The 25,755-nt window shown below is 42.2% G+C and overlaps 1 protein-coding gene across 1 annotated transcript in view; it reads left to right on the top strand.

The window, feature by feature from the left end:
• The first annotated feature begins 1,018 nt into the window (after nt 1-1,018).
• LOC128636495 (vomeronasal type-2 receptor 26-like) overlaps nt 1,019-25,755 on the top strand; it is a 163,506-nt gene continuing 138,769 nt past the window's right edge. Inside the window, exons 1-2 of the mRNA XM_053689504.1 lie at nt 1,019-1,027; nt 8,192-8,318. Coding sequence (XP_053545479.1) covers nt 1,019-1,027; nt 8,192-8,318 — 136 coding nt within the window. The remainder of the gene's footprint in view (nt 1,028-8,191; nt 8,319-25,755) is intronic.

Genomic DNA, 25,755 nt, shown 5'->3' with positions numbered 1-25,755 from the left:
AGCCACCAATCAACAGCTAGAATCTAGGTTCTCTGCTGCTCCTGAGTTTGCCAAGATAAACCTTTCAGCAAAGGATAACAAGAGAAGGAAGCAAATTAAATAATAGAAGTAAATTGAAAGGTTGTTTAAAATTGTATTCTCTAATCTCTATCTGAATCATAATTCATTAAAATTAAGGGGGAGATAAAAAACTGAAATTAAAATCCTCCATGTCTCAAAATTAAATCAATGTAAATATTTGAATAGGAAATTAGCACATCTAGGCAAGATTCCCCGCTCGCTTTTTCCCAGAAATACCTAATATATAATGTTACCATTGCACAAGGGAATTCTGGGTAAGATATGCAAATTAGATATGTAAATGTTATGATATGTTAAAACAGTATTTTAAAGCAAAACAACTGAGAATTTGCATATCTAATTTGCATATCTTACCCAGAATTTCCTTGTGCAATGGTAACATTGTATATTAGGTATGTCTGGGAAAAAGCGAGCGGGGAATCTTGCCTAGATGTGCTAATTTCCTATGCAAATATTTACATTGATTTACTATCTGAATCATGAAAGAAAAAATTTGGGTTTCGAGTCCCTTTAACTCTCATGAGATTTCATTGTAAATTTTCTTACACTGAATAGGGAAATAAGATGAGTGTGCACGAATGCTCGCTCCTTCTGCTGTCCCGGGACAGACATACTGATTTGTTGCTTAGAAGTCCTTTACAATGGGATGTGGCTACTGAGAAACTTTTGAGGTCAAATATCTTCCTTTTTTACATAGAGATGTTCAGGTGATATTTTCTAGTCAGCTTTTTACAGCTATACTGCATCACTTTCAAGTGTTTAAACATTTGGGTATTATGGCCCTTTAAGTGGTCGCGCGCGCGCACCCACAGAGTGGCTCTCTTTGCATCGGATGCTTAAGAACGGGTATTGCAGGATGCCTCAAAATCGAGCCATCACTGCAATACCCTAAAAGCATTGAGATCATGATCGCTTCCAGCGCTTGAAAACCCTAAAGATGTATAGGGTATGTCCTTGGTCATTATGTACCTAATTAACCCCTTCACTGCTGGGCATAATACAAGTGTGTCGCGCAGCGGTATTTACAGCCTTCTAATTACCAAAAAAGCAATGCCAAAGCCATATATGTCAGCTATTTCTGAACAAAGGGGATCCCAGAGAAGCATTTACAACCATTTGTGCCATAATTACACAAGCTGTTTGTAAATAATTTCAGTGAGAAACCTAAAGTTTGTGAAAGAGTTAGTAAAAAACATAAATTATGCTTACCTGATAATTTCATTTCCATCGTTGGGAGGAGAGTCCATGGCTTCATTCATTACTGTTGGGAATTAAGGAGTAGGCAAAGACACCCCAGCCACCTTAAATACCTCCCCCACTTCCCTCATCCCCCAGTTATTCTGCCAAGGGAACAAGGAACAGTAGGAGAAATATCAGGGTATAAATAGTGCCAGAAGATGAATTCAATTTAGGTCCGCCGATTGGAGATACGGGCGGGAGCCATGGACTCTCCTCCCCACGATGGAAATGAAATTATCAGGTAAGCATAATTTATGTTTTCCATCTAAAGGGGAGGAGAGTCCACAGCTTCATTCATTACTGTTGGGAAACATATACCCAAGCTTTAGAGGACACTGAATGAAACCGGAAGGGTAAAATGTGGACCCTAATCTGAGGACACCACAGCCTGCAAAACCTTTCTCCCCAAAACAGCTTCCGCAGAAGCAAAAACATCTGATTTGTAAAAGTGTGTAAGGAGGACCACGTAGCCGCCTTACAAATTTGCTCCATAGAGGCCTCATTCTTGAAGGCCCAAGACGAAGCCACAGCTTTAGTTGAATGAGCCGTGATCCACTGAGGAGTCTTATACCCCGCTGTCTCATAGGCCAAGCGAATCAAGCTCCTCAACCAAAAGGACAAAGAAGTAGAAGAGGCTCTCTGCCCCTTGCGCTTCCCTGAATACACCACAAAAAGAGATGTAGACTGTCTGAAATCCTTTGTAGCCTGAAGATAGAACTTTAAGGCAGGAACCACATCCAGGTTATGAAGCAACCTCTCCTTAGAAGAAGGGTTAGGACACAAAGAAGGAACAACTATTTCCTGATTGATGTTACGGTTAGACACCACTTTGGGAAGAAATCCCAAATCAGTGCGAAGCACGGCCTTATCCGCATGAAAAACCAGATAAGGATGCTCACATTGCAAGGCAGCCAGTTCACATACTCTACGTGCCGATGCAATGGCCAATAGGAAGAGAACCTTCCAGGACAGAATCCTAATGTCAATAGAATGCATAGGCTCAAACGGAACCTTCTGCAATACCTTAAGAACCAAGTTTAAGCTCCATGGGGGAGCAGACTGTCTAAAAACAGGCCTGATTCTAGACAGAGCATGAACAAAAGATTGGATGTCAGGGACCTCAGCGAGTCTCCTATGCAACAAGACTGATAATGCCGAAATCTTTCCCTTTAAGGAACTGGCGGAAAGACCCTTGTCCAAACCCTCTTGGAGAAAGGACAGAATCCTGGATACCTTCACTTTATGCCAAGGATATCCATGTGTCTCACACAGGAAAAGTAAGTCCTCCACACCTTATGGTAGATGCGGCGAGTGACTGGCTTCCTTGCCTGAATTCGAATATCAATCACACTTTCAGAAAAGCCTCTGTTGGCCAAGACTAGGCGTTCAATCTCCACGCAGTTGGCCTCAGAGAATCGAGATTTTGATGTTGAAAAGTACCCTGTTCCAGCAGATCCCTGCGAGAGGGTAACCGCCACGGCGGAGAGGATGACATCCCCACCAGATCCGCAAACCACCTCCTCCGCGGGCCACGATGGAGCAATCAGAATGGCCGAAGCTCGCTCCTGTTTGATGCGTGCCGCTACACAAGGTAGAAGTGGTAACAGTGGGAAAAATATAAGCTAGGCTTGACCCCCAAGGCACCGCTAAGGCATCTATCAGCTCTGCTTGGGGATCCCTGGACCTCGACCCGTATCGGGGTAGCTTGCAATTGAGTCTGGATGCCATGAGATCTATCTCCGGTGATCACCACCTGAGACAAATCTCTGCAAACACTTCAGGGTGAAGAGACCATTTCCCCAGATGGAAGGATTGTATGCTGAGAAAGTCTGCTTCCCAGTTGTCCACACCTGGAGTGTGAATCGCTGAGAGCTAGCAGCTGTGGGACTCCGCCCACTCCAAGATCCGAGACACCTCCCTCATGGCTATGGAGCTCCTCGTACCTCCCTGATGGCTGATGTAAGCCTCAGAGGCAATGTTGTTGGTCTGGAATCTGATGAAGCTGAATGACCCCAGAGGAGGCCATGCCTTCAGAGCAATGTAGATTGCTCAGAGTTCCAGAATATTTATCGGAAGGAGAGACTCCTCCTGGGACCATTTTCCTTGTGCCATCCTGGCACCCCAAACAGCTCCCCATCCTGCCAGACTCACGTCCGTGGTCACAATCTCCCAGGACGTTCTCAAGAAGGATGTCCCCATGGACAGTTGCTCTGGACAGATCCACCAAGAGAGGGAAATCAGAGTCTGAGCATCCATGGATATCTGCTGAGATAGATCTGAATGATCGCCGTTCCACTATCTCAACATGCACAATTGAAGAGGTCTGAGATGAAACCTGGCGAATGGGATGACGTCTATGCTGGAGACCATGAGTCCGATCACCTCCATACACTGAGCCACTGAGGGGCTTGAGGAGGACTGAAGGGCAAGACAAGAGGACGCAATTTTCTGGTGTTGATGGTCTGTGAGAAATATCTTCATGGACATAGAGTCTATTATCGTGCCCAGCAAATCCACCCTGTTGCTGGGAACCAGGCAACTCTTTCCTGTATGATCTTCCAACTGTGAGATTGGAGCAAAAGAAGACGTGCCCTCGAATGATCCTCTGTGAGACTGAGCAACGTCACCTGGACTATCACAAACTGGAGGTGTTGGTCCAGAAACGCAAATCTTAGGAACTGGAAGTGGTCCCTGTGAATTGGCACATGAAGGTAAGCGTCCTTGAAGTCTATAGTTGTCATGAACTGTCCCTCTGGAAATAGGGGCAGATTAGATCTGATTGTTTCCATTTTGAACGATGGAACACTCAGAAACTTGTTTAAACACTTTAGGTAAAGAAACGGGCGGAACATGCCCTCCTTCTTTGGAACCACAAAAAGATTTGAATAGTACCCTAGACCCCTTTCTGCTTGGGGTATTGGTACAATAATACCTAGAGAGGAGAGATCCCTCACTCATTCTAGAAAGGCTTCTCTCTTTTCCGGTCTTGAAGACAGGTTTGACAGGAGGAATCTGCCCCTGGGCGGATGGGATCGGAACCCTATCCTATAACCCTGGGTGACAACATCCAGAACCCAAGGATCCTGAATGTCCTGCAACCAGGCTTCTGAGAAGAGAGATAATCTTCCCCCTTCTTGGTCCGGAGACCGGTCGGGGGCCGCCCCTTCATGCCGATTTTGAATCGGCGGGCTTCTTGCTCTGCTTAGACTTATTCCAAGACTGAGCCGGTTTCCAAGTTCCCTTGGACAGGTCCGCTTTCGCAGCAGGCTGCTAGTGCTGGGCCTTGTCTGCACAAAAGGGTCGTAAAGTAGATCCTTTAGGCTTAGCCTTCGTATCCTGCGGTAGGAAAGCTCCCTTGCCTCCTGTAACCGAATCCAATCCTGGACCGAACAGAATCTTTCCTTGAAAAGGCAGGGACAACAGTCTCGACTTAGGGGTCATAACCGCAGACCAAGACTTTAGCCACAGAGCCCTTCAGGCTAAAACGGAAAAACCTGACACCTTAGCGTTCAGGCGAATAATTTCCATATTGGCATCACATATGAAAGAATTGGCAATCTTCAGCGCCTTAATTTTATCCTGTATCTCGTCGATGGAAGTCTCCCCCTTGATCATTTCACACAGGGATTCACACCAATATGTTGCAGCTCCGGCGACCATGGCTACAGCCGCTGCTGGCTGAAAAACAAACCCTGTGTGTTGAAACATCTTCCTTAACATGTTTTCCAACCTTTCATCCATGGGCTCTTTAAACGACAAACTATCCTAGAGGGGAATAGTTGTCCGCTTCGCGAGCGTGGAGATAGCACCATCCACCTTAGGGACAGTACCCCACAACTCAAGCTGAGAGTCTGGAATGGGGAACAGTTTCTTAAAGGAAGAAGAAGGGGAAAAGGAGGAACCTAATTGCTCCCATTCATTTTTAATAATATTCGCCATCTTAACAGGAACCGGAAAGGCCTGAGGCACCACCCAGTCCTCATATACCTTATCAAGCTTAGGAATCACCGTTTTTTCTGGAAGTTTCGGTTCCGGCACTTCCAGAGTAGAGAGCACTTGTTTCAGCAAAAAGTGCAAATTTTCCATCCTAAACCTAAAGTCAGGCTCCTCCGGAGCCAGAGGTTTACATGACACAGACTCCGACCCAGAAGGGGCCTCCTCCGAAAAGTCGGAGTGGGCCTCGTCATCGTATAACAACTCTAATATTTCCACAGGCGTAGACAACCCCTGGGCCGGGTCGCCATGATACGCCCTACGCTTAGCAGAACGTGGTAAGGCATGGATCACTTTCAATACCGCCGTTTGCAGTTGATCAGCAAAATCCAACGACCAACAAATCTCTCCAGCAGGAGTAATGGTTGGACCCCGGGGCGCAATTGGAGATGGATGCAGGGAACGCACCTCACGGGACGGGGAACCCTCAGAGGTAGACGGCTCAGTAGTACTAGACATCCGTTTGCTTTTAGATGTCGTAACTTTATTAAGGCATGTGGAACATAGGTGAGCAGGCTGATCTACCAGAACCTCCTCACAATAAACACAGGAATGAGACCTAGTTAAAGAGGGAGAACCCTTCAACGCGCTGCTATTACGGACTTGATTAACTTAATAAATCGGCACCTTTATAATCTCCAATGGCTGTGGCACTAACCATCTCCTATAACCTGGACTACAGAAACCGTTTCATCTCCTGCGCCGCTTATCAATAGAGAAAGAGATAGCCACACCCGGTCACATGGAATGCCTGACAGGACCGCCCCTGCCTAAGGAGAAAACGTGCCCAAAAAAGGTCACGCAATACTTCCCTAAGTCACCTGAAAGTTCCACATATTGCCAGAGCCTCATCTCGCACATAACGCAGCAATGACACAATAAACAATATAATGTATAAACCGCCCTTGTTCAATTATACCCTTTCCAGGAATATTACCCTTGATTCTTTAAGATAAAGGTGTCACACTGTGACCCTAGGGCTGCAACTAACAATTATTTTGATTATTGATTAATCGGCCAATTATTTTTTCGATTAATCGACTAATAAATAAATAACTTCATTTTTTCCTATATTTAAAATAAGATCTACATACTGAGTGTTATAAATATAAACTTCCGACTAAAACTTTACATTAAAACTGTTGGTCCATTTTTTAAGCAGCAGAACACATTTTAATAATTAAGCAAAACAAAACCACAAACTGTTTGAAAAGAGGTAGAACAAGTAATAGGTAGACTATCACTGTTTATAGCATTCTGTGATTCACTCTTTCAGAAAATTTGCAGTGAAATGCAAAAAAATGTCAAACTGTCCACACGCTCCTGGCTGAGGCCAGCTCTCTTTTTTGCAAGCTATTTTGCCTGCAGCAGAGGAGAGGCGCTCAGATGGTATTGAGGTGCCTGAGATGCATAAATAGGGTTTTGCCAATTTCACCAAGGTGTGCTATTTATCATTCTTAGTTCTCCACCAATGTGAGGGGACTCTTAACAAAGTAAGCCTGGACTTCACTTTAACATAAAAATATCTTGAATATCTATATGCAGTGGTAAATAACCATCTATAAGGTTAGGGAGAAAAATATCTAGTCCACTGTTAAACTAACAGATATATTATTAGAGGTTGAATTTGGTACAATTAAAAATAGAAAGAAAAAAAGTCAAAAGGGCTAAAGACTATACATCAGTAAAAGGACCCCAGCCTTACACATTTATCTATACAGTACATATAATCAGCAATAGCAAGCAATCTGCTAAAAATTGTGCAAACAGATAATAGTGACATCAATTCATATAACAAATGCCATCAATCTAAGGCTAGGTATAAATAACAAGCTCTGCAATATATCATGCAAAGCACAGTCCCAAATCACCTTGTTTTATATAAACAATGAAAATTATGACTCCTATTTTATTTATGTGTTGCACATAAGACAGGAGTAGTTGTAAAATTAAAAAGAAACTTATACTGTCCTAAAAAAGTGAAAAGTAAAATATCTGTAGACGTCCTTTAAGCTAAGGGCATAACCATAAAACACAATACCATGTGCAGGAGCTCATTGGGGTAAAGCAGCTGGTGCTGTGCACAGACCAACTAATTGCAAACCAACTAATTGATTATGAGATTTGTTGACAACTATTTTCCTAAATCGATTATTATCAATTATGCCGATTAGTTGTTGCAGCTCTAGACCCTGTCTGTCTTCCATGTTATCATTTATGTAACAAAAAATTAAACAATCTTAACAGAATCTACGCTGTGGAACAGGAACACGGCCCTTTAAGTGTGACAGTTTAGTAGCCTCGCTCTTGACATGGACTTGAGTGAAAAAGCAGGCAGCGAAACTCATCAACACTGATTGCTTGTGGAGCTGTTAATCTGAGTCGGGATGGTTTCGCACAAACACTCTCCCTGCATCTCCGGACTCTTACTTTCGCCCAGGCTCTCACTGAGAGGCTGACAGGACTACTTAAAACTCTAGTCCCAATGCGAAGAGTACTACCCTCCATAAAAGACTACTCCGATCTTTGGCACTTCTCTGCCGTCCTCCTGTGGCAAAGAATGACTGGGGGATGAGGGAAGTAGGGGGAGTATTTAAGCCTTTAGCTACGGTGTCTATGCCTCCTCCTGGTGGCCAGGTTCATAATTCCCAACAGTAATGAATGAAGCCGTGGACTCTCCTCCCCTTTAGATGGAAATTGGGTTTAGTATCCCTTTAAATTGTATTCTGGAGTGTATGGGGAGCCAGTGTAGAGACTTGCAGAGCGGAGCAGCTGATGTTGTGGTTTATTAATTTTATGGCTGCATATTAACAATAGCATAGCCCTTTTTTTAAATATATTAATAAACTGGTGCAATTCATTGTATGTCACCCCACAGGTTCCACCCCAGTCAGTCTGCACTGACAGCTGTCCAAAAGGTTACAGAAAGGTGATCCAGGAAGGGAGGAAATCTTGCTGTTATGATTGTGTCTTATGTTCAAGAGAAGAAATCTCTAACCAAACTGGTGAGTTGTAAAGGAGCCTGAAGGCTACATGTGACCCTTTGCACTAGCTTTTGTGCCCCCAGGGAAAAAGCCAAACTGGGTTTTAAAGAAAAGGGAAGGTGCAGGGGGTGTCTTGGCCTCTTTTCTAGTAAGCTCCTCACAAGCTTAAAACATGAAACAAGAAAAATACAATTACAAATAAAAAGGACGCTGTACAGCAGACAGTTTAAATTTAAAAGGATATACCACTAAATCACAATATTGCATATAGTATAAAATATTTAATAAGAACAATATATAAAATTAAATAGCAACAGCAAAATGAATCAAGGACGTCTCCCTTAAGTTCGCTAGCATAAAATTCCAAAGAGTTAAAAATACCACCTTATCCAAAGAGTTAAAAAGCCATCTTATCCAGATAAGTCTTTATCAAAGGATATTTCAGACACTACAACTGAATTTGCCAAAAAATTTAACGCACGGTTCCAGTGTATCACTGTTTCCCAATAATTTCCAACCAGCTGTATACTGGATTTTGAGAACAGAGCCGCATCAGCTAAAACTGGGAAATAAAAACCGCTTCAACGTTACCTCACCACGGTATGTGATATACCACGCCAAGACTGCAAACCCTCCTTGGAAAGAAAAAACGAGCAGCTCCTCCCCCACGTTTTTGCTCTTAGAGTAGGGATTTCCTGCTGCTCCGTTTGAGTCACCTGCATGTGTGATTGGTAATGCGGTCGACCATCTGACCTGTAGATGTCCTCTGATTGGTCTAAAGTCACTCTTTCAGTTTAAGGCTTCTTTATCAATATCGTATGTCACAGGCTTGATAAAATATGGCTTTCAAAGTATCACAGTGGCACCCCAGTGCCACTGTGATACTTTGAAAGCCATTATTTATCAAGCCTGTAACATATACGATATTAAAGAGAGGCCATAGGGGCATATTTATCATGCTTGACGCCCCTCGTTTCCTGCGAGCCTTCAGGCTCGTCGGAATCAGAAGTAATGAAGTAGCGGTCTAAAGACCGCTGCTCCATAACTTGTCCGCCTGCTCTGAGGCCGCGGACCAAAATCAACCTGATCGAATACGATCTGGTTCATTGACACCCCCTGCTAGCGGCCGATTGGCCGCAAATCTGCAGGGGGCAGCATTGCACCATCAGTTCACAAGAACTGCTGGTGCAATGATAAATGCCAACAGCGAATGCTGTCGGCATTTATCGATGTACAGTGGACATGATACACTACTTCGTATCATGTCCGCTCGCACATTGATAAATATGCCCCTTAAACTGAAAGAGCGATTTTGGATCAATTACCACATTACCAAACACACATGCAGGTGACTCAAAAGGAGCAGCAGGAGATCCCTACTCAAAGAGCAAAAATGCTGTGAGAAGCTGCTCGTTTTTTCCTTCCAAGGAGGGTTTGCAGTCTTGGCGTGGTATATCACATACTGTGGTGAGGTAACGTTGAAGCGGTTTTTATCCCGCAAAAGCCGGCGACGCCGAATTTTGCGCGGGTTTGGTATCCTATATATGGCGTAACCTAGAAGTTACGCTTGTATATTTCTGCCTTCGCCCGCAGTTTTTTGGGCCATAGGCAGGTATACCAAACCCACGCAGTTTGGTATCCAAAATACAGCGTAAGGACTTACGTGGCGAAAATGTAGAAATCTTACTCCATTTTCACCTCGCCACAAAATGCAGCCCTAGTAAGCCTTACACTGTCTATCGGAGCCCCGTAACTCCCTAAACTACCTGCCAAATAAAACCTAACACCTAAAGCATGCGCAATGTCTATCTACCTGTCAACCGCAAACTGCTAAATAAAACCTAACCCACCCAAACCCCCCATAAAAAAAACCTAACACTACCCCCCTGAAGATCTCCCTACCTTGTATTCACCCAGCCGGGCAGAACTCTTCATCTGCTCCGGGCGATGTTTTCAATCAAGCGGCAGAGAAGTCTTCTTCCATCCGGGAGATGTCTTCAATCAAGCGGCAAAGAAGAAGCCTTCATCCCGGCGATGTCTTCAAGCAAGCGGCAGAGAAGTCTTCTTCCATCCGGCGATGTCTTCAAGCAAAGCGGCATCTTCAATCTTCTTTCTTCGCTCCTCCGACGCGGAGCATCCATCCGGCACGACGACTGAACGAGGAATGATTGGTTCAGCCAATCGGATTGAACTTGAATCTGATTGGCTGATTCAATCCGCCAATCAGATTTTTCTACCTTAATTCCGATTGGCTGATAGAATCCTATCAGCCAATCGGAATTCGACGGACGCCATCTTGGATGACGTCATTTAAAGGTACCTCATTCCTCGTTCACTCGTCGTGCCGGATGGATGCTCCGCGGCAGAGGAGCGAAGAAAGAAGATTGAAGATGCTGCTTTGCTTGAAGACATCGGCGGATGGAAGAAGACTTCTCTGCCGCTTGCTTGAAGACATCACCCGGATGGAAGAAGACTTCTCTGCCGCTTGCTTGAAGACATCGCCCGGATGGAAGAAGACTTCTCTGCCACTTGATTGAAGACATCGCCTGGATCGGATGAAGAGTTCTGCCCGGCTGGGTGAATACAAGGTAGGGAGATCTTCAGGGGGGTAGTGTTAGGTTTTTTTAAGGGGGGGTTGGGTGGGTTTAGAATAGGGGTATGTGGGTGGTGGGTTGTAATGTTGGGGGGTGGTATTGTGTTTTTTTTTACAGGCAAAAGAGCTGTTTTCTTTGGGGCATGCCCCGCAAAAGGCCCTTTTAAGGGCTGGTAAGGTAAAAGAGCTGTTACCTTTTTTAATTTAGAATAGGGTAGGGAAATATTTTTATTGTGGGGGTTTTTATTATTTTATTAGGGGGCTTAGAATAGGTGTAATTAGCTTAAAAATCTTGTAATCTTTTTTATTTTTTGTAATTTAGGGTTTTGTTTTTTTGTAATTTAGTTTAGTTTATTTAATTGTATTTTAGTTTAGATATTTGTAGTTTATTTAATTTATTGATAGTGTAGTGTTAGGTGTATTTGTAACTTAGGTTAGGATTTATTTTACAGGTAAATTGGTAATTATTTTAACTAGGTAGCTATTAAATAGTTATTAACTATTTAACAGCTATTGTACCTAGTTAAAATAAATACCAAGTTACCTGTAAAATAAATATAAACCCTAAAATAGCTACAATGTAATTATTAATTACATTGTAGCTATCTTAGGGTTTATTTTATAGGTAAGTATTTAGATTTAAATAGGAATATTTTAATTAATAATATTAATATTAATTAGATTTATTTTAATAAGAATTTAGTTAGGGATGTTAGAGTTAGATAGGGTTATTATACTTAATATATATATAATATAATAACGATATTAACTATATTAACCATAATATAATTAGGGTTAATATAGTTAATATATATAATATAATAACTATATTAACTATATTAACCCTAATATAATTAGGGTTAATATAGTTAATATAGCTGGCGGCTGTGTAGGGGGATTAGATTAGGTGTTAATGTGTTTAATATAGGTGGCGGCGGTGTAGGGGGATTAGATTAGGGGTTAATGTGTTTAATATAGGTGGCGGCGGAGTAGGGGGATTAAATTAGGGGTTAATAATTTTAAAATAGATGGCGGCGGGGTAGGAGCTCACTTTAGGGGGTAGGTAAGGTAGATGGCGGCGGTGTAAGGGGCTCACTTTAGGGGTAGGTAAGGTAGATGGCGGCGGGGTAGGGGCTCACATTAGGGGGTTATAGATTTAATATAGCTGGCGGCGGGGTCCGGGAGCGGCGGTTTAGGGGTTAATAACTTTATTAGGTGGCGGCGGGGTCCGGGGGCGGCGGTTTAGGGGTTAATACATTTTTTATTGTTAGGATAGTGAGAGGGGATAGCGGAGAGAGGGTTAGACGTGTCGGGCTATGTTTGGGAGGCATGTTAGACAGTACGGGTGATTTTATAACAGTCAGGTTTTGTAGGCGCAGGCAGTTTCTAAAGTGCTGTAAGTCACTGGCGACTCCAGAAATTTGTACTTGCGCAGATTTCTGGACATCGCTGGTTTGTCAGACTTACGGCACTTTAGCATCTGACGGCGCCGTATATAGGATAGCTCGAGTTGCGAGCTGAAACTACGGGCGGTGGGGGTTCCCTCGCTTGCGCCGCAAACTACGATCTATATCGGATCGCGCCCCTGGTTGAAAATTATTGGAACAGTGAAACAGTGATACACTGGAACTGTGCAATTAAGTTTTTGGCAAATTCAGTTGTCGTGTCTGAAATATCTTTTGATAAAGACTTATCTTTGGATAAGGTGGTATTTTTAACTCTTTGGAATTTTATGCTAGCGAACTTAAGGGAGACGTGCCTGATTCATTTTTGAGTATATTGCTCTTGCTATTTAATTTTATATATTGTTCTTATTAAATATTTTATACTATATGCAATATTATGATTTAGTGGTATATCCTTTTAAATTTAAACTGTCTGCTGTAGAGCACCCTTTTCATTTGTAATTGTAAAAAGCCAAACTGACTATTTGTGCCATAGTGTTTGTGGTCCAAGGGAAAAACAAGATTAGAAATGTGTGACCACAACTCAAAAAAGCCCTCTGGATAGAAGAACAGAACACAGAGGTCACTCTGAAACATTATCTGCCTCTGGATCTGTGTGGCCCTTAAATGGACAGGAAACCTTGTAATTACAAGACATTTCTGTTGTGTAGCTATAGAATGACATATCAGTCAAGTCTTAAAGGGATAAAAAACGCAATTTTTTTTATGATTCAGATAGAGAATGCAATTTTAAAGAACTTTCTAATTTATTTCTATTATAATTTTTTCTTCATTTACTTAGTATCTTTTGTTGAAAAGCAGGAACTAGAGCACTATATGGCAGCAGTTTTGCTACAATGTTATCCATTTGCAAGAGCACTAGATGGCATGTAGGGCACCAGACACCTTACCAAGGTATCTCTTTAACAAAGAATAACATGGGAACTAAATGTAAAAATAGAAGTAAATTGGAAACTTTTTTGAAAATGGTATGCTCTATCAAACATACAATATTTTGGGGGAGTTCATATCCTTTTAACGTTTTAAAATAAATATTTTTACTGTAGTTATTATTCAATAACAAACTAAACCCGAGATTTGCTTCATTTAGAAGAGCCAATCTGGGCTTTAGTCTGCAGACAACAAGGCTAACTACTCTGATCAATTTAGTATACAATCCATTATTTTGCATTTGTTATCAGTTAAAGCCAATAAGGGAAATATTTGTAGGAAAATAAATGCAATATGTAATTAGGGAAATATATGTAGCAGGTTTAGCCTTGAGAAGTCAGCAAGGTTTATTTCAAGGTTTGAGAGTTAGAAAGTGCTCTATTTTCCCACAGAGCTTAATTACATGAATAGGGGGCAAAATAAACAATAAAAATATATTGCAAAGTTGTTTCTTTATGCATAACATTTTATATAAAAATCTCAAGAAATTTACTGTCCATTTAAAGCTTTTAAAATATTGATCTGCACCCCCATGTTTTAGGAAGTTGGCGGTTACTGGTATAAAGGTTTGTCTAAAATTGCATTTGCATATCGGGTAATTCAGAGAAGAGTTGTTGAGAATAATTACAGAAACAATTAGGAAAATTGTTGGATAGAGAATTACAGAAATATTTTGCATAACAGTTAAAGGGACGCTTAAGTCAAAAATAAGATTTATGCTTACCTAATAAATCCATTTCTTTTCGGATATGGTGAGTCCACGGGTTCATAAAACTGTTGGGAATACCACTCCTGGCCTGCAGGAGGAGGCAAAGAGCACCACAGCAAAAGCTGTTAAAGGGACAGTCAACACCAGAATTTTTGTTGTCTTAAAAGATAGATTTTCCCTTAATTATCAATTCCCCAGTTTTGCAGTATTATAATTATACACGTTTTACCTCTGTAATTACTTTGTATCTAAGCCTCAGCAGACTACCCCTTTATTTCAGTTCTTTTGATAGACTTGCATTTTAACAATCGGAGCTGTCTCCATGGTAAATTCACGTACATGAGCTTAAAGGGACACCGAACCCAATTTTTTTTCTTTCGTGATTCAGATAGAGCATATAATTTTAAGCAGCTTTCTAATTCACTCATATTATCATTTTTTATTTGTTCTCTTGCTTTCTTTATTTGAAAAATAAGGCATCTAAGCTTTTTTCTTGGTTCAGATCTCTGGACAGCACTTGTTTATTGGTGGATGAATTTATCCACCAATCAGCAAGGACAACCCAGGTTGTTCACCAAAAATGGGCCGGCATCTAAACTTACATTCTTGCATTTCAAATAAAGATACCAAGAGAATAAAGAAAATTTGATAATAGGAGTAAATTAGAAAGTTGCTTAAAATTTCATGCTCTATCTGAATCACGAAATAAAAAATTTGGGTTCAGTGTCCCTTTAATGTTATCTATATGAAACACGTGAACTAATGCCCTCTAGTGGTGAAAAACTATCAAAATGCATTTAGACTAGAGGCGGCCTTCAAGGTCTAAGAAATTAGCATAAGAACCTCCTAGGTTTAGCTTTCAACTAAGAATACCAAGGGAACAAAGCAAAATTGGTGATAAAAGTAAATTGGAAAGTTGTTTAAAATTACATGTCCTATTTGAAACATGAAAGTTTTTTTTTAACTTGACTGTCCCTTTAACACAAGGTGTAGAGGTGCCTGATGTTAGTAAAAAATAACTCTCTTAAATAAGAAGGATGGGGCCATGGACTCACCATATCCGAAAAGAATATAGGTAAAGCAAGCATAAATCTTATTTTCTTTTCTAAGATATGGTGAGTCCACGGGCTCATTGATTACTAGTGGGAATCAATACCCAAGCTAGAGGACACAGATGAACAGGGAGGGACAAGACAGGTAGACCTAAACAGAAGGCACCACCGCTTGAAGATTTTATTGGAAGAGATATATGCTCAGCGCTGTTGTGGTATAGGCACTTAGATCTAGAGAAGCTTCCTCTGTGCTTCCAATGTGGTAATCAAGAAAGTGGAGCAAAGAAATAAGAGCGCTGGGAAGCTAATACCAAATGCAGGGAAATAAATATCTATTATACACAAATTACTTTATAATTTTGTTAGTTTATTTCTTTTATAAAATACAATGTATACAGTGTTAATTTTATAATGGTCAGAGAGTTTTCTATTTTTGGTATTTCCTGTGCCTCAGAATATTGTCAGTATGTGTTTGACACACACTGTTTGTGCTTGACCGTGAAGCTTAGTGTGAGTGCTTAGTAATAAAACTGGGTGCGAGTAATCGAATAGGCGATAATGAATTTGTACATTGGTGTGAAATAGCACCTATCACGCATTGTATTTTATGGGATCATGATATTTTGTTTCATTTTATAACAGTAAATAAACTAATAAAATTATTTTATAAAGTAATTTGTGTATAATAGATATTTATTTCCCTCTATTTGGTATTGGCTTCCCAGCGCTCTTATTTCTTTGCTCCACTTTGTTGATTACCACCGCTTGAAGAACCTTTCTCCCAAAAGAAGCCTCAGCCGAGGCAAAAACACAATTTATGCTTACCTGATAAATTTATTTCTCTTGTGGTGTATCCAGTCCACGGATCATCCATTCTTTGTGGGATATTCTCCTTCCCAACAGGAAGTTGCAAGAGGACACCCACAGCAGAGCTGCTATATAGCTCCTCCCCTAACTGCCATATCCAGTCATTCAACCGAAGACAAGCAAGAGAAAGGAGAAACTATAGGGTGCAGTGGCGACTGTAGTTTAAAATAAAAATTACCTGCCTTAAAATGACAGGGCGGGCCGTGGACTGGATACACCACAAGAGAAATACATTTATCAGGTAAGCATAAATTGTGTTTTCTCTTGTAAGGTGTATCCAGTCCACGTATCATCCATTACTTGTGGGATACCAATACCAAAGCTAAAGTACACGGATGAAGGGAGGGACAAGGCAGGTACTTAAACGGAAGGTACCACTGCCTGTAAAACCTTTCTCCCAAAAATAGCCTCCGAAGAAGCAAAAGTATCAAATTTGTAGAATTTTGAAAAAGTATGAAGCGAAGACCAAGTCGCCGCCTTGCAAATCTGTTCAACAGAAGCCTCATTTTTAAAGGCCCAAGTGGAAGCCACAGCTCTAGTAGAATGAGCTGTAATCCTTTCGGGAGGCTGCTGTCCAGCAGTCTCATAGGCTAAGCGGATTATGCTTCTTAGCCAAAAAGAAAGAGAGGTTGCCGAAGCCTTTTGACCTCTTCTCTGTCCAGAGTAAACAAACAAAGCAGATGTTTGACGAAAATCTTTAGTAGCTTGTAAGTAAAACTTTAAAGCACGAACCACGTCCAGATTGTGTAATAGACGTTCCTTCTTTGAAGAAGGATTAGGACACAATGATGGAACAACAATCTCTTGATTGATATTCTTAGTAGATACCACCTTAGGCAAAAACCCAGGTTTGGTACGCAGAACTACCTTATCTGCATGGAAGATCAGATAAGGAGAATCACATTGTAAAGCAGATAACTCAGAGACTCTACGAGCCGAGGAAATAGCCATCAAAAAAATAACTTTCCAAGATAAAAGCTTGATATCTATGGAATGAAGAGGTTCAAACGGAACCCCTTGAAGAACTTTAAGAACCAAATTTAAGCTCCATGGGGGAGCAACAGGTTTAAACACAGGCTTGATTCTAACCAACGCCTGACAAAACGCCTGAACGTCTGGAACATCCGCCAGACGCTTGTGCAAAAGGACAGTGCAGAGATCTGTCCGTTCAAAGAACTAGCTGATAATGCTTTCTCCAAACCCTCTTGGAGAAAAGATAATATCCTGGGAATCCTGACCTTACTCCATGAGTAGCCCTTGGATTCACACCAATAAAGATATTTACGCCATATCTTATGGTAGATTTTCTTGGTAACAGGCTTTCGTGCCTGTATTAAGGTATCAATGACAGACTCGGAGAAGCCACGCTTTGATAAAATCAAGCGTTCAATCTCCATGCAGTCAGTCTCAGAGAAATTAGATTTGGATGATTGAAAGGACCTTGAAGTAGAAGGTCTCGTCTCAAAGGCAGAGTCCAAGGGGGAAAGGATGACATGTCCACTAGGTCTGCATACCAGGTCCTGCGTGGCCACGCAGGCGCTATCAAAATCACTGATGCTCTCTCCTGCTTGATTTTGGCAATCAGTCGAGGGAGCAGAGGAAACGGTGGAAACACGTAAGCCAGGTTGAAAGACCAAGGCGCTGCTAGAGCATCTATCAGCGTCGCTTCCGGGTCCCTGGACCTGGATCTGTAATAAGGAAGCTTGGCGTTCTGGCGAGACGCCATGAGATCCAGTTCTGGTTTGCCCCAACGATGAATCAATTGAGCAAACACCTCCGGATGGAGTTCCCACTCCCCCGGACGAAAAGTCTGACGACTTAGAAAATCCGCCTCCCAGTTCTCTACACCTAGGATATGGATCGCTGATAGGTGGCAAGAGTGTTTCTCTGCCCAGCGAATTATTTTGGAGACTTCTAACATCGCTAAGGAACTCCTTGTTCCCCCTTGATGGTTGATGTAAGCCACAGTCGTGATGTTGTCCGACTGAAATCTGATGAACCTCAGGGTTGTTAACTGAGGCCAAGCTAGAAGAGCATTGAATATTGCCCTCAATTCCAGAATATTTATTGGGAGAAATTTCTCCTCCTGAGTCCACGATCCCTGAGCCTTCAGGGAGTTCCAGACTGCACCCCAAACTAGAAGGCTGGCATCTGTCGTTACAATTGTCCAATCTGGCCTGCGAAAGGTCATACCTTTGGACAGATGGACCCGAGATAGCCACCAGAGAAGAGAATCTCTGGTCTCTTGATCCAGATTTAGTAGAGGGGACAAATCTGTGTAATCCCCATTCCACTGACTGAGCATGCATATTTGCAGCGGTCTGAGATGTAGGCGTGCAAACAGAACTATGTCCATTGCCGCTACCATTAAGACGATTACCTCCATGCACTGAGCCACCGAAGGGCGCGGAATAGAATGGAGAACACGCCAAGAATTTAGAAGTTTTGATAACCTGGACTCCATCAGGTAAATTTTAATTTCTACAGAATCTATCAGAGTCCCTAGGAAGGAGACTCTTGTGAGTGGGGACAGAGAACTCTTTTCCTCGTTCACTTTCCACCAGTGCGACCTCAGAAATGCCAGAACTATGTATGTATGGGACTTGGCAATTTGGAAATTTGACGCCTGTATCAGGATGTCGTCTAGATAAGGGGCCACTGCTATGCCCCGCGGCCTTAGGACCGCCAGAAGCAACCCCAGAACCTTTGTAAAAATTCTTGGGGCTGTAGCTAACCCGAAGGGAAGAGCCACAAACTGGTAATGCCTGTCCAGAAAGGCAAACCTTAGGAACCGATGATGATCTTTGTGTATCGGAATGTGAAGGTAAGCATCCTTTAGATCCACTGTAGTCATATATTGACCCTCCTGGATCATAGGTAGGATGGTCTGAATAGTTTCCATTTTGAATGATGGAACTCTGAGGAATTTGTTTAAGATCTTTAGATCCAAGATTGGTCTGAAGGTTCCCTCTTTTTTGGGAACCACAAACAGATCTGAGTAAAATCCCTGTCCCTGTTCCTCCTTTGGAACTGGATGGATCACTCCCATAACTAGGAGGTCTTGCACACAGTGTAAGAATGCCTCTTTCTTTATCTGGTTGACAGATAATCGTGAAAGGTGAAATCTCCCTTGTGGAGGAGAAGCCTTGAAGTCCAGAAGATACCCCTGAGATATAATCTCCAACGCCCAGGGATCCTGAACATCTCTTGCCCAAGCCTGGGCGAAGAGAGAAAGTCTGCCCCCTACTAGATCCGTTACCGGATAGGGGGCCATTCCTTCATGCTGTCTTAGAGGCAGCAGCAGGCTTTTTGGCCTGCTTGCCTTTGTTCCAGGACTGGTTAGGTTTCCAGGCCGTCTTGGATTGAGCAAAAGTTCCCTCTTGTTTTGTAGCAGAGAAAGTTGATGCTGCACCTGCCTTGAAGTTTCGAAAGGCACGAAAATTAGACTGTTTGGCCCTTGATTTGGACCTGTCCTGAGGAAGGGCATGACCTTTACCTCCAGTAATGTCAGCAATAATTTCCTTCAAACCAGGCCCGAATAGGGTCTGCCCCTTGAAGGGAATGTTAAGTAGTTTAGACTTTGAAGTCACGTCAGCTGACCAAGATTTAAGCCATAGCGCCCTACGCGCCTGGATGGCAAATCCAGAATTCTTAGCTGTTAGTTTAGTCAAATGAACAATGGCATCAGAAACAAAAGAATTAGCTAGCTTAAGTGCTCTAAGCTTGTTAAGTATGTCCTCCAATGGAGTCGTTGTCTGTAAAGCCTCTTCCAGAGACTCAAACCAGAACGCCGCAGCAGCAGTGACAGGAGCAATGCATGCAAGGGGCTGTAGGATAAAACCTTGTTGAATAAACATTTTCTTAAGGTAACCCTCTAAATTTTTATTCATAGGATCTGAAAAAGCACAACTGTCCTCGACAGGGATAGTAGTACGCTTTGCTAAAGTAGAAACTGCTCCCTCCACCTTAGGGACCGTCTGCCATAAGTCCCGTGTGGTGGCGTCTATGGGAAACATTTTTCTAAAAATAGGAGGGGGGGAAACGGCACACCGGGTCTATCCCACTCTTTATTAATAATTTCTGTAAACCTTTTAGGTATTGGAAAAACCTCAGTACACACCGGCACTGCAAAGTATTTATCCAGTCTACACAATTTCTCTGGCACTGCAATTGTGTCACAGTCATTCAGAGCAGCTAAAACCTCCCTAAGCAAAACACGGAGGTTCTCAAGCTTAAATTTAAAAGTAGAAATATCAGAATCAGGTTTCCCTGAGTCAGAGATATCACCCACAGACTGAAGCTCTCCTTCCTCAGCTTCTGCATATTGTGAGGCAGTATCAGACATGGCTCTTAAAGCGTCTGTATGCTCTGTATTACGCCTAACACCAGAGCTATCACGCTTTCCTCTAAATTCAGGCAGTCTGGCTAATACCGCTGACAGTGTATTATCCATGACTGCCGCCATGTCTTGTAAAGTAATCGCTATGGGCGTCCTTGATGTACTTGGCGCCATTTGAGCGTGAGTCAAAGGGTCTGACACGTGGGGAGAGTTAGCCGGCATAACTTCCCCCTCATCAGAATCCTCTGGTGATAAATTTTTTAAAGACAAAAGCTGATCTTTATTGTTTAAAGTGAAATCAATACATTTAGTACACATTCTCATATGGGGTTCCACCATGGCTTTTAAACATAATGAACAAGGAGTTTCCTCTATGTCAGACATGTTTGTACAGACTAGCAATGAGACTAGCAAGCTTGGAAAACACTTTAAATCAAGTTAACAAGCAAATATAAAAAACGGTACTGTGCCTTTAAGAGAAACAAATTTTGTCAAAATTTGAAAAACAGTGAAAAAAGGCAGTAAATCAAACAAAATTTTTACAGTGTATGTAATAGGTTAGCAGAGCATTGCACCCACTTGCAAATGGATGATTAACCCCTTAATGCAAAAAAAGGATAAAAAACTAAATAAACGTTTTTTAAACAGTCACATCAACTGCCACAGCTGTGGCCCTACCTTCCTCAATAAACGACTTTTGAAGCCTTTAGAGCCCTTCAGAGATGTCCTATAGCATGCAGGGGACTGCTGAGGGAAGCTGAATGTCTCTGTCTGTAATTTTAACTGCGCAAAAAAGCGCTAAAATAGGCCCCTCCCACTACAACAGTGGAAAGCCTCAGGAAACTGTTTCTAGGCACAAATCAAGCCAGCCATGTGGAAAAAACTAGGCCCCAATAAGTTTTATCACCAAAGCATATATAAAAACGATTAAACATGCCAGCAAACGTTTTATATTGCCATATTATCAGAGTATATATCTCTGGTAGTAAGCCTGATACAAGTCGCTATTAAATCACTGTTTTTAGGCTTAACTTACATTAATCAGGTACCAGCAGCATTTTCTAGTCCCTAGAAAAACTTAAAACTGCACATACCTCAATAGCAGGATAACCTGCACGCCATTCTCCCTCTGAAGTTACCTCACTCCTCAGACATATGTGAGAACAGCAGTGGATCTTAGTTACAAGCTGCTAAGATCATAGAAAAACGCAGGCAGATTCTTCTTCTAAATACTGCCTGAGATAAAATAGTACAACTCCGGTACTATTTGAAAATAACAAACTTTTGATTGAAGAAAAAACTAACTATATTTTACCACTCTCCTCTTACTACCTCCATCTTTGTTGAGAGTTGCAAGAGAATGACTGGGTATGGCAGTTAGGGGAGGAGCTATATAGCAGCTCTGCTGTGGGTGTCCTCTTGCAACTTCCTGTTGGGAAGGAGAATATCCCACAAGTAATGGATGATCCGTTGACTGGATACACCTTACAAGAGAAAGTATAACATTTTTAAAATTTGGAAAAAGTATGCAGAGAAGACCAAGTTGCAGCCTTGCAAATTTGTTCCACTGAAGCGTCATTTTTGAAGGCCCACGAAGAGGATAAAGCCCTAGTAGAATGAGTCGTAACTCTCTCAGAAGGCTGCTGCAGTTTCATAAGCAAAACAAATTATGCTTCTCAACCATAGAGAAAGAGAAGCAGCAGAAGCTTTCAGACCTTTATGTTTCCCTGAGAAACAAACAGAACAGAAGACTGGCAAAAATCTAAAAATAGTCGCCAGTAAATAAAATTTTAAAGCACGAACTACATCCAAGTTGTGCAAAAAACGTTCTTTGTGAGAAGAAGGATTAGGACATAGAGAAGGAACAACAATTTCCTGATTAATATTTTTATCCGAAACCACTTTCGGAAGAAAACCCAACTTAGTATGGAGAACCGCCTTATCAGCATGAAAGATAAGATAAGGCAAATCACACTGTAAAGCTGAGAGTTCCGAAGTTCTCTGAGCAGAAGAAATAGCAACAAGAAACAAAACCTTTCTAGATAACAACTTAATATATATGGTATGCAAAGGCTCAAACGGAGCCTGCTGAAGAATTTTAAGAACAAGGTTAAGGCTCCAAGGGTGAGCAACAGACTGAACACAGGCATGATTCTGAACAAGGCCTGACAAAAAGATTGCACGTCTGGCACATATGCCAAGCACTTATGCAACAAAACAGATAATGCAGAAATCTGACAAACCTTTCTCCAGACCTTCCTGGAGAAAAACAAATTATGACTTAGCAGATCATTTTCTTTCCTTCGATACAGGGAGAGTCCACAGCTGCATTCATTACTTGTGGGAATACAGAACCTGGCCACCAGGAGGAGGCAAAGACACCCCAGCCAAAGTCTTAAATACCTCCCCCACTTCCTCCATCCCCCAGTCATTCTGCCGAGGAACAAGGAACAGTAGGAGAAATATCAGGGTGAAAAAGGTGCCAGAAGAAAAAACTATTTAAATTTAGGGCCGACCACCAGAGAGCACGGGCGGGAGCTGTGGACTCTCCCTGTATCGAAGGAAGGAAAATTATCTGATAAGTCATAATTTGTTTTCCTTCTAAATACAGGGAGAGTTCACAGCTGCATTCATTACTTGTGGGAAAATTATACTCAAGCTACAGAGGACACTGAATGCTAACGGGAGGGACAAATAAGAGGCGGCCCAATATGAGGGCACCACAGTCTGCAAACAAACAACTCCAGAAGGCTTTCATAGAAGCAAAAACTAAAGAAAAAGAATGTTAGGATGTTAGGAGGACCAAGTAGCCGTCCAACAATCAGAACCATAGGAACTCATGTCAGAGACTCCCAAAGATGTCACCACAGACCTCTAAAGCCAGCTAAACACACACCTCCACCAACAAGGAGGACGTTAATCAGCTTCCAAACCTAGCACTCCCCCGACCTAAAGGAAAAAAACAGAATATTCTGATAAAGTCTGACAGAAACTTCAAGGTAAGAGTCCCCAAAAAAAGAGGAGAACCTCATCCCATTTGGACAATGGATAGCCGACCATCTAGGGAGAAAAAAACTTGGATAACCATATTAGAAGGGAGAACCCAAGAAGGAAAATATATTGTAATAGTTGCAACACATGAACTATAACATGAGGAAACACCACTACAGACAAAATAGGTCCTTGAATAAAATTCAAAAACCACCTCCTGTAAAGGTACAAAGGAAAACTGATGCAACTCCAGAAGGACAAATCCAACCCCAAAAGAGCAGGAAATAGACCTGCCAACCCTGCCACAAGCAGTGCCCTAGCCAAATAACAACACTTGGAAGATCAATGATTTCTGGAACCAAATACCAACAGATAGCAAAAACTACCTGTGAAAACATATCAGAGAAAGGAACCATAACTGGGTCCATCTGCAATCTTCCACTTGCCAAGCAGCTAGGCCAACCCAGATTAACTGTCACAGCAGGATTCAAAACTCCAAGCCAACAGCTTACTAAACCGGAAAAACAATCCTTGAGGCCACGAAGGCCAGTGGACCTCCGATGAGAACTCAATCTGCTTTCCTCAGATCCACAGTCGATAATCTCTGAATAGACAGAACAAATGGACATTCGTAAGTAACACCCGTTCCGAAAGAGCATGCTCAGAGAATGAATTGCCACCAAGAGAAGTGGTGGGCCTCCGGCCACCACCAAATCGAGAACCCCCCCCGTCTACACAGGAGGGACTCACTAAGTCACAAATAATTCACTCACTAAGAGGTCCCGACTGGTATGAAGCTAGCAAACCAGACCTCAGAGCAAAATGCTTGACTGGTAAGAGAAACCCCCAAGATAATTGAAAGCAAAAATTCCAAGCCCCACTCTCACCCTGCTGACGGGGAAGAGACTAGACAAAACTGCCCCGGTGTATTAGGATAAAAATCCCCCAACACCGGGAGATTATAACCAAATACTGGAGAATGAATCCCAAATCGGTATTTGAAAGAAAAGACAGCTCAGACAGAAACAAAAACCCCAGCACTATGTCAAAGACGCGGCCTGGGCAGAATCCATCACCCCCGCTACGTGCCAATGAAGGCCTGAAGGTGAATTGGAGGGCAGAAACCGATGAAGCATTCTAACTTCGCAAGGTCAAAAACAAAGAGCCTTCCTGTCTGAAAGACCAAACTGCATCCAAAGGAGTAAACCTGGTGCCAACACCAGAACTCAGATCTATGTCCACCTCTGAGGGTGGAATCAGCAGGAAGCAATCCCAAAGAAGTCTACTAGTACACGCTGGAAAAACCAGAACCGTCAAGACTCGGGAGCCACCGCAACACCTAGAAAATGGCTACTGCCAAATTAAACCAAACGAGGTTCCAGAAGGAAAAATGGTCATTAGGAACTGGGCCTGCTTAAACAAGGACGTAATAAATGGGTATCCAGCAACAGCAGCTGGATTCAAACCCTCAACCTTTGAGTTGCAAAACCACAGAGATAACTAGGATACACTGGACTGCTCTAGAAAGATATATTCAGCCTAAATCCCAGAGGAAAGAACCGTGAATTCTCACTGACCAAAAAGATGTAATAAGCTCTGCCTAAAATCATCAGACCCGGAAAGGGCAGGAAAAAACCCTCCACTTAATGGACCACACCAACAGTGTAAAGACACTGTAAAGGGTACCGGGACAAGACTCCAAAAATTACCTAGTCCAGAAGGCCTGAAGGAAAGGCTCAACTCTGTCCTCTAGGACCCCCGGACCCCTATGATCCAGTATAGACGGACCTGCTCTGCCTTAGCCAGAAAAACTCCTTCTCTAAAGTAGGAGTAAAGAACAGACTTAACTTTACCCAAAACAGGTCCTGCCTGTCATCAAGGGTACGGCATGCCTGTCATAAAAAAACATACCAAAAAGAAAATTTTTAAGTCCCAGCAGTGCTAGGAAACTGAGAATAGGAAAATGGAAATAAGCTCCGAGATTTAACTTTAATTTCCAGAAAACCGAGGGAACATCCCCCAACCAGAGACCTAGAAGCTTCCATTGGAAAACTCCAACAATCTCAAATATCAAAGTCGATAGTACCAAAAATCCCATGTGACGAAACATCTTTCTATGAAGAGTTTCTATAACAACCCAGAGCTCTAAAAAAACAAAAAACTATCCGAAACGGAATAGCAAAGCAAAGCATAACAGGCAACTGCCCTGAAAAAGGAGAGTGCAAACAAAAACAGGTCCGGCCTGTAATACGACAATCCCCCATAGAGCTCGGAACTGGGATTCCAAATAAACAAACAAAAAAGGTAACACAAGACTAAAGGAATAGGATCCCATCCTTCCCTCATCTAGTTAAGATCGTTATCAGATTTAGAGGACTGAGGTGCAACTGATCAGTACTTGGCACCTCTAAGATCGCCAAAACCTCACTCAGGAGTAAATGCAGGCATGCCAATCTAAATACTAAGCCCTCAGCAATCGAAGGACCCAAGTCAGCAGACTCCGACCAAGGA

The sequence above is a fragment of the Bombina bombina genome, chromosome 7, assembly GCF_027579735.1.
Source record: "Bombina bombina isolate aBomBom1 chromosome 7, aBomBom1.pri, whole genome shotgun sequence".
NCBI classification, from domain to species: domain Eukaryota; kingdom Metazoa; phylum Chordata; class Amphibia; order Anura; family Bombinatoridae; genus Bombina; species Bombina bombina.
Note: the sequence above shows the minus strand (reverse complement) of the source record. Positions and strands in the feature narration are given on the sequence as shown.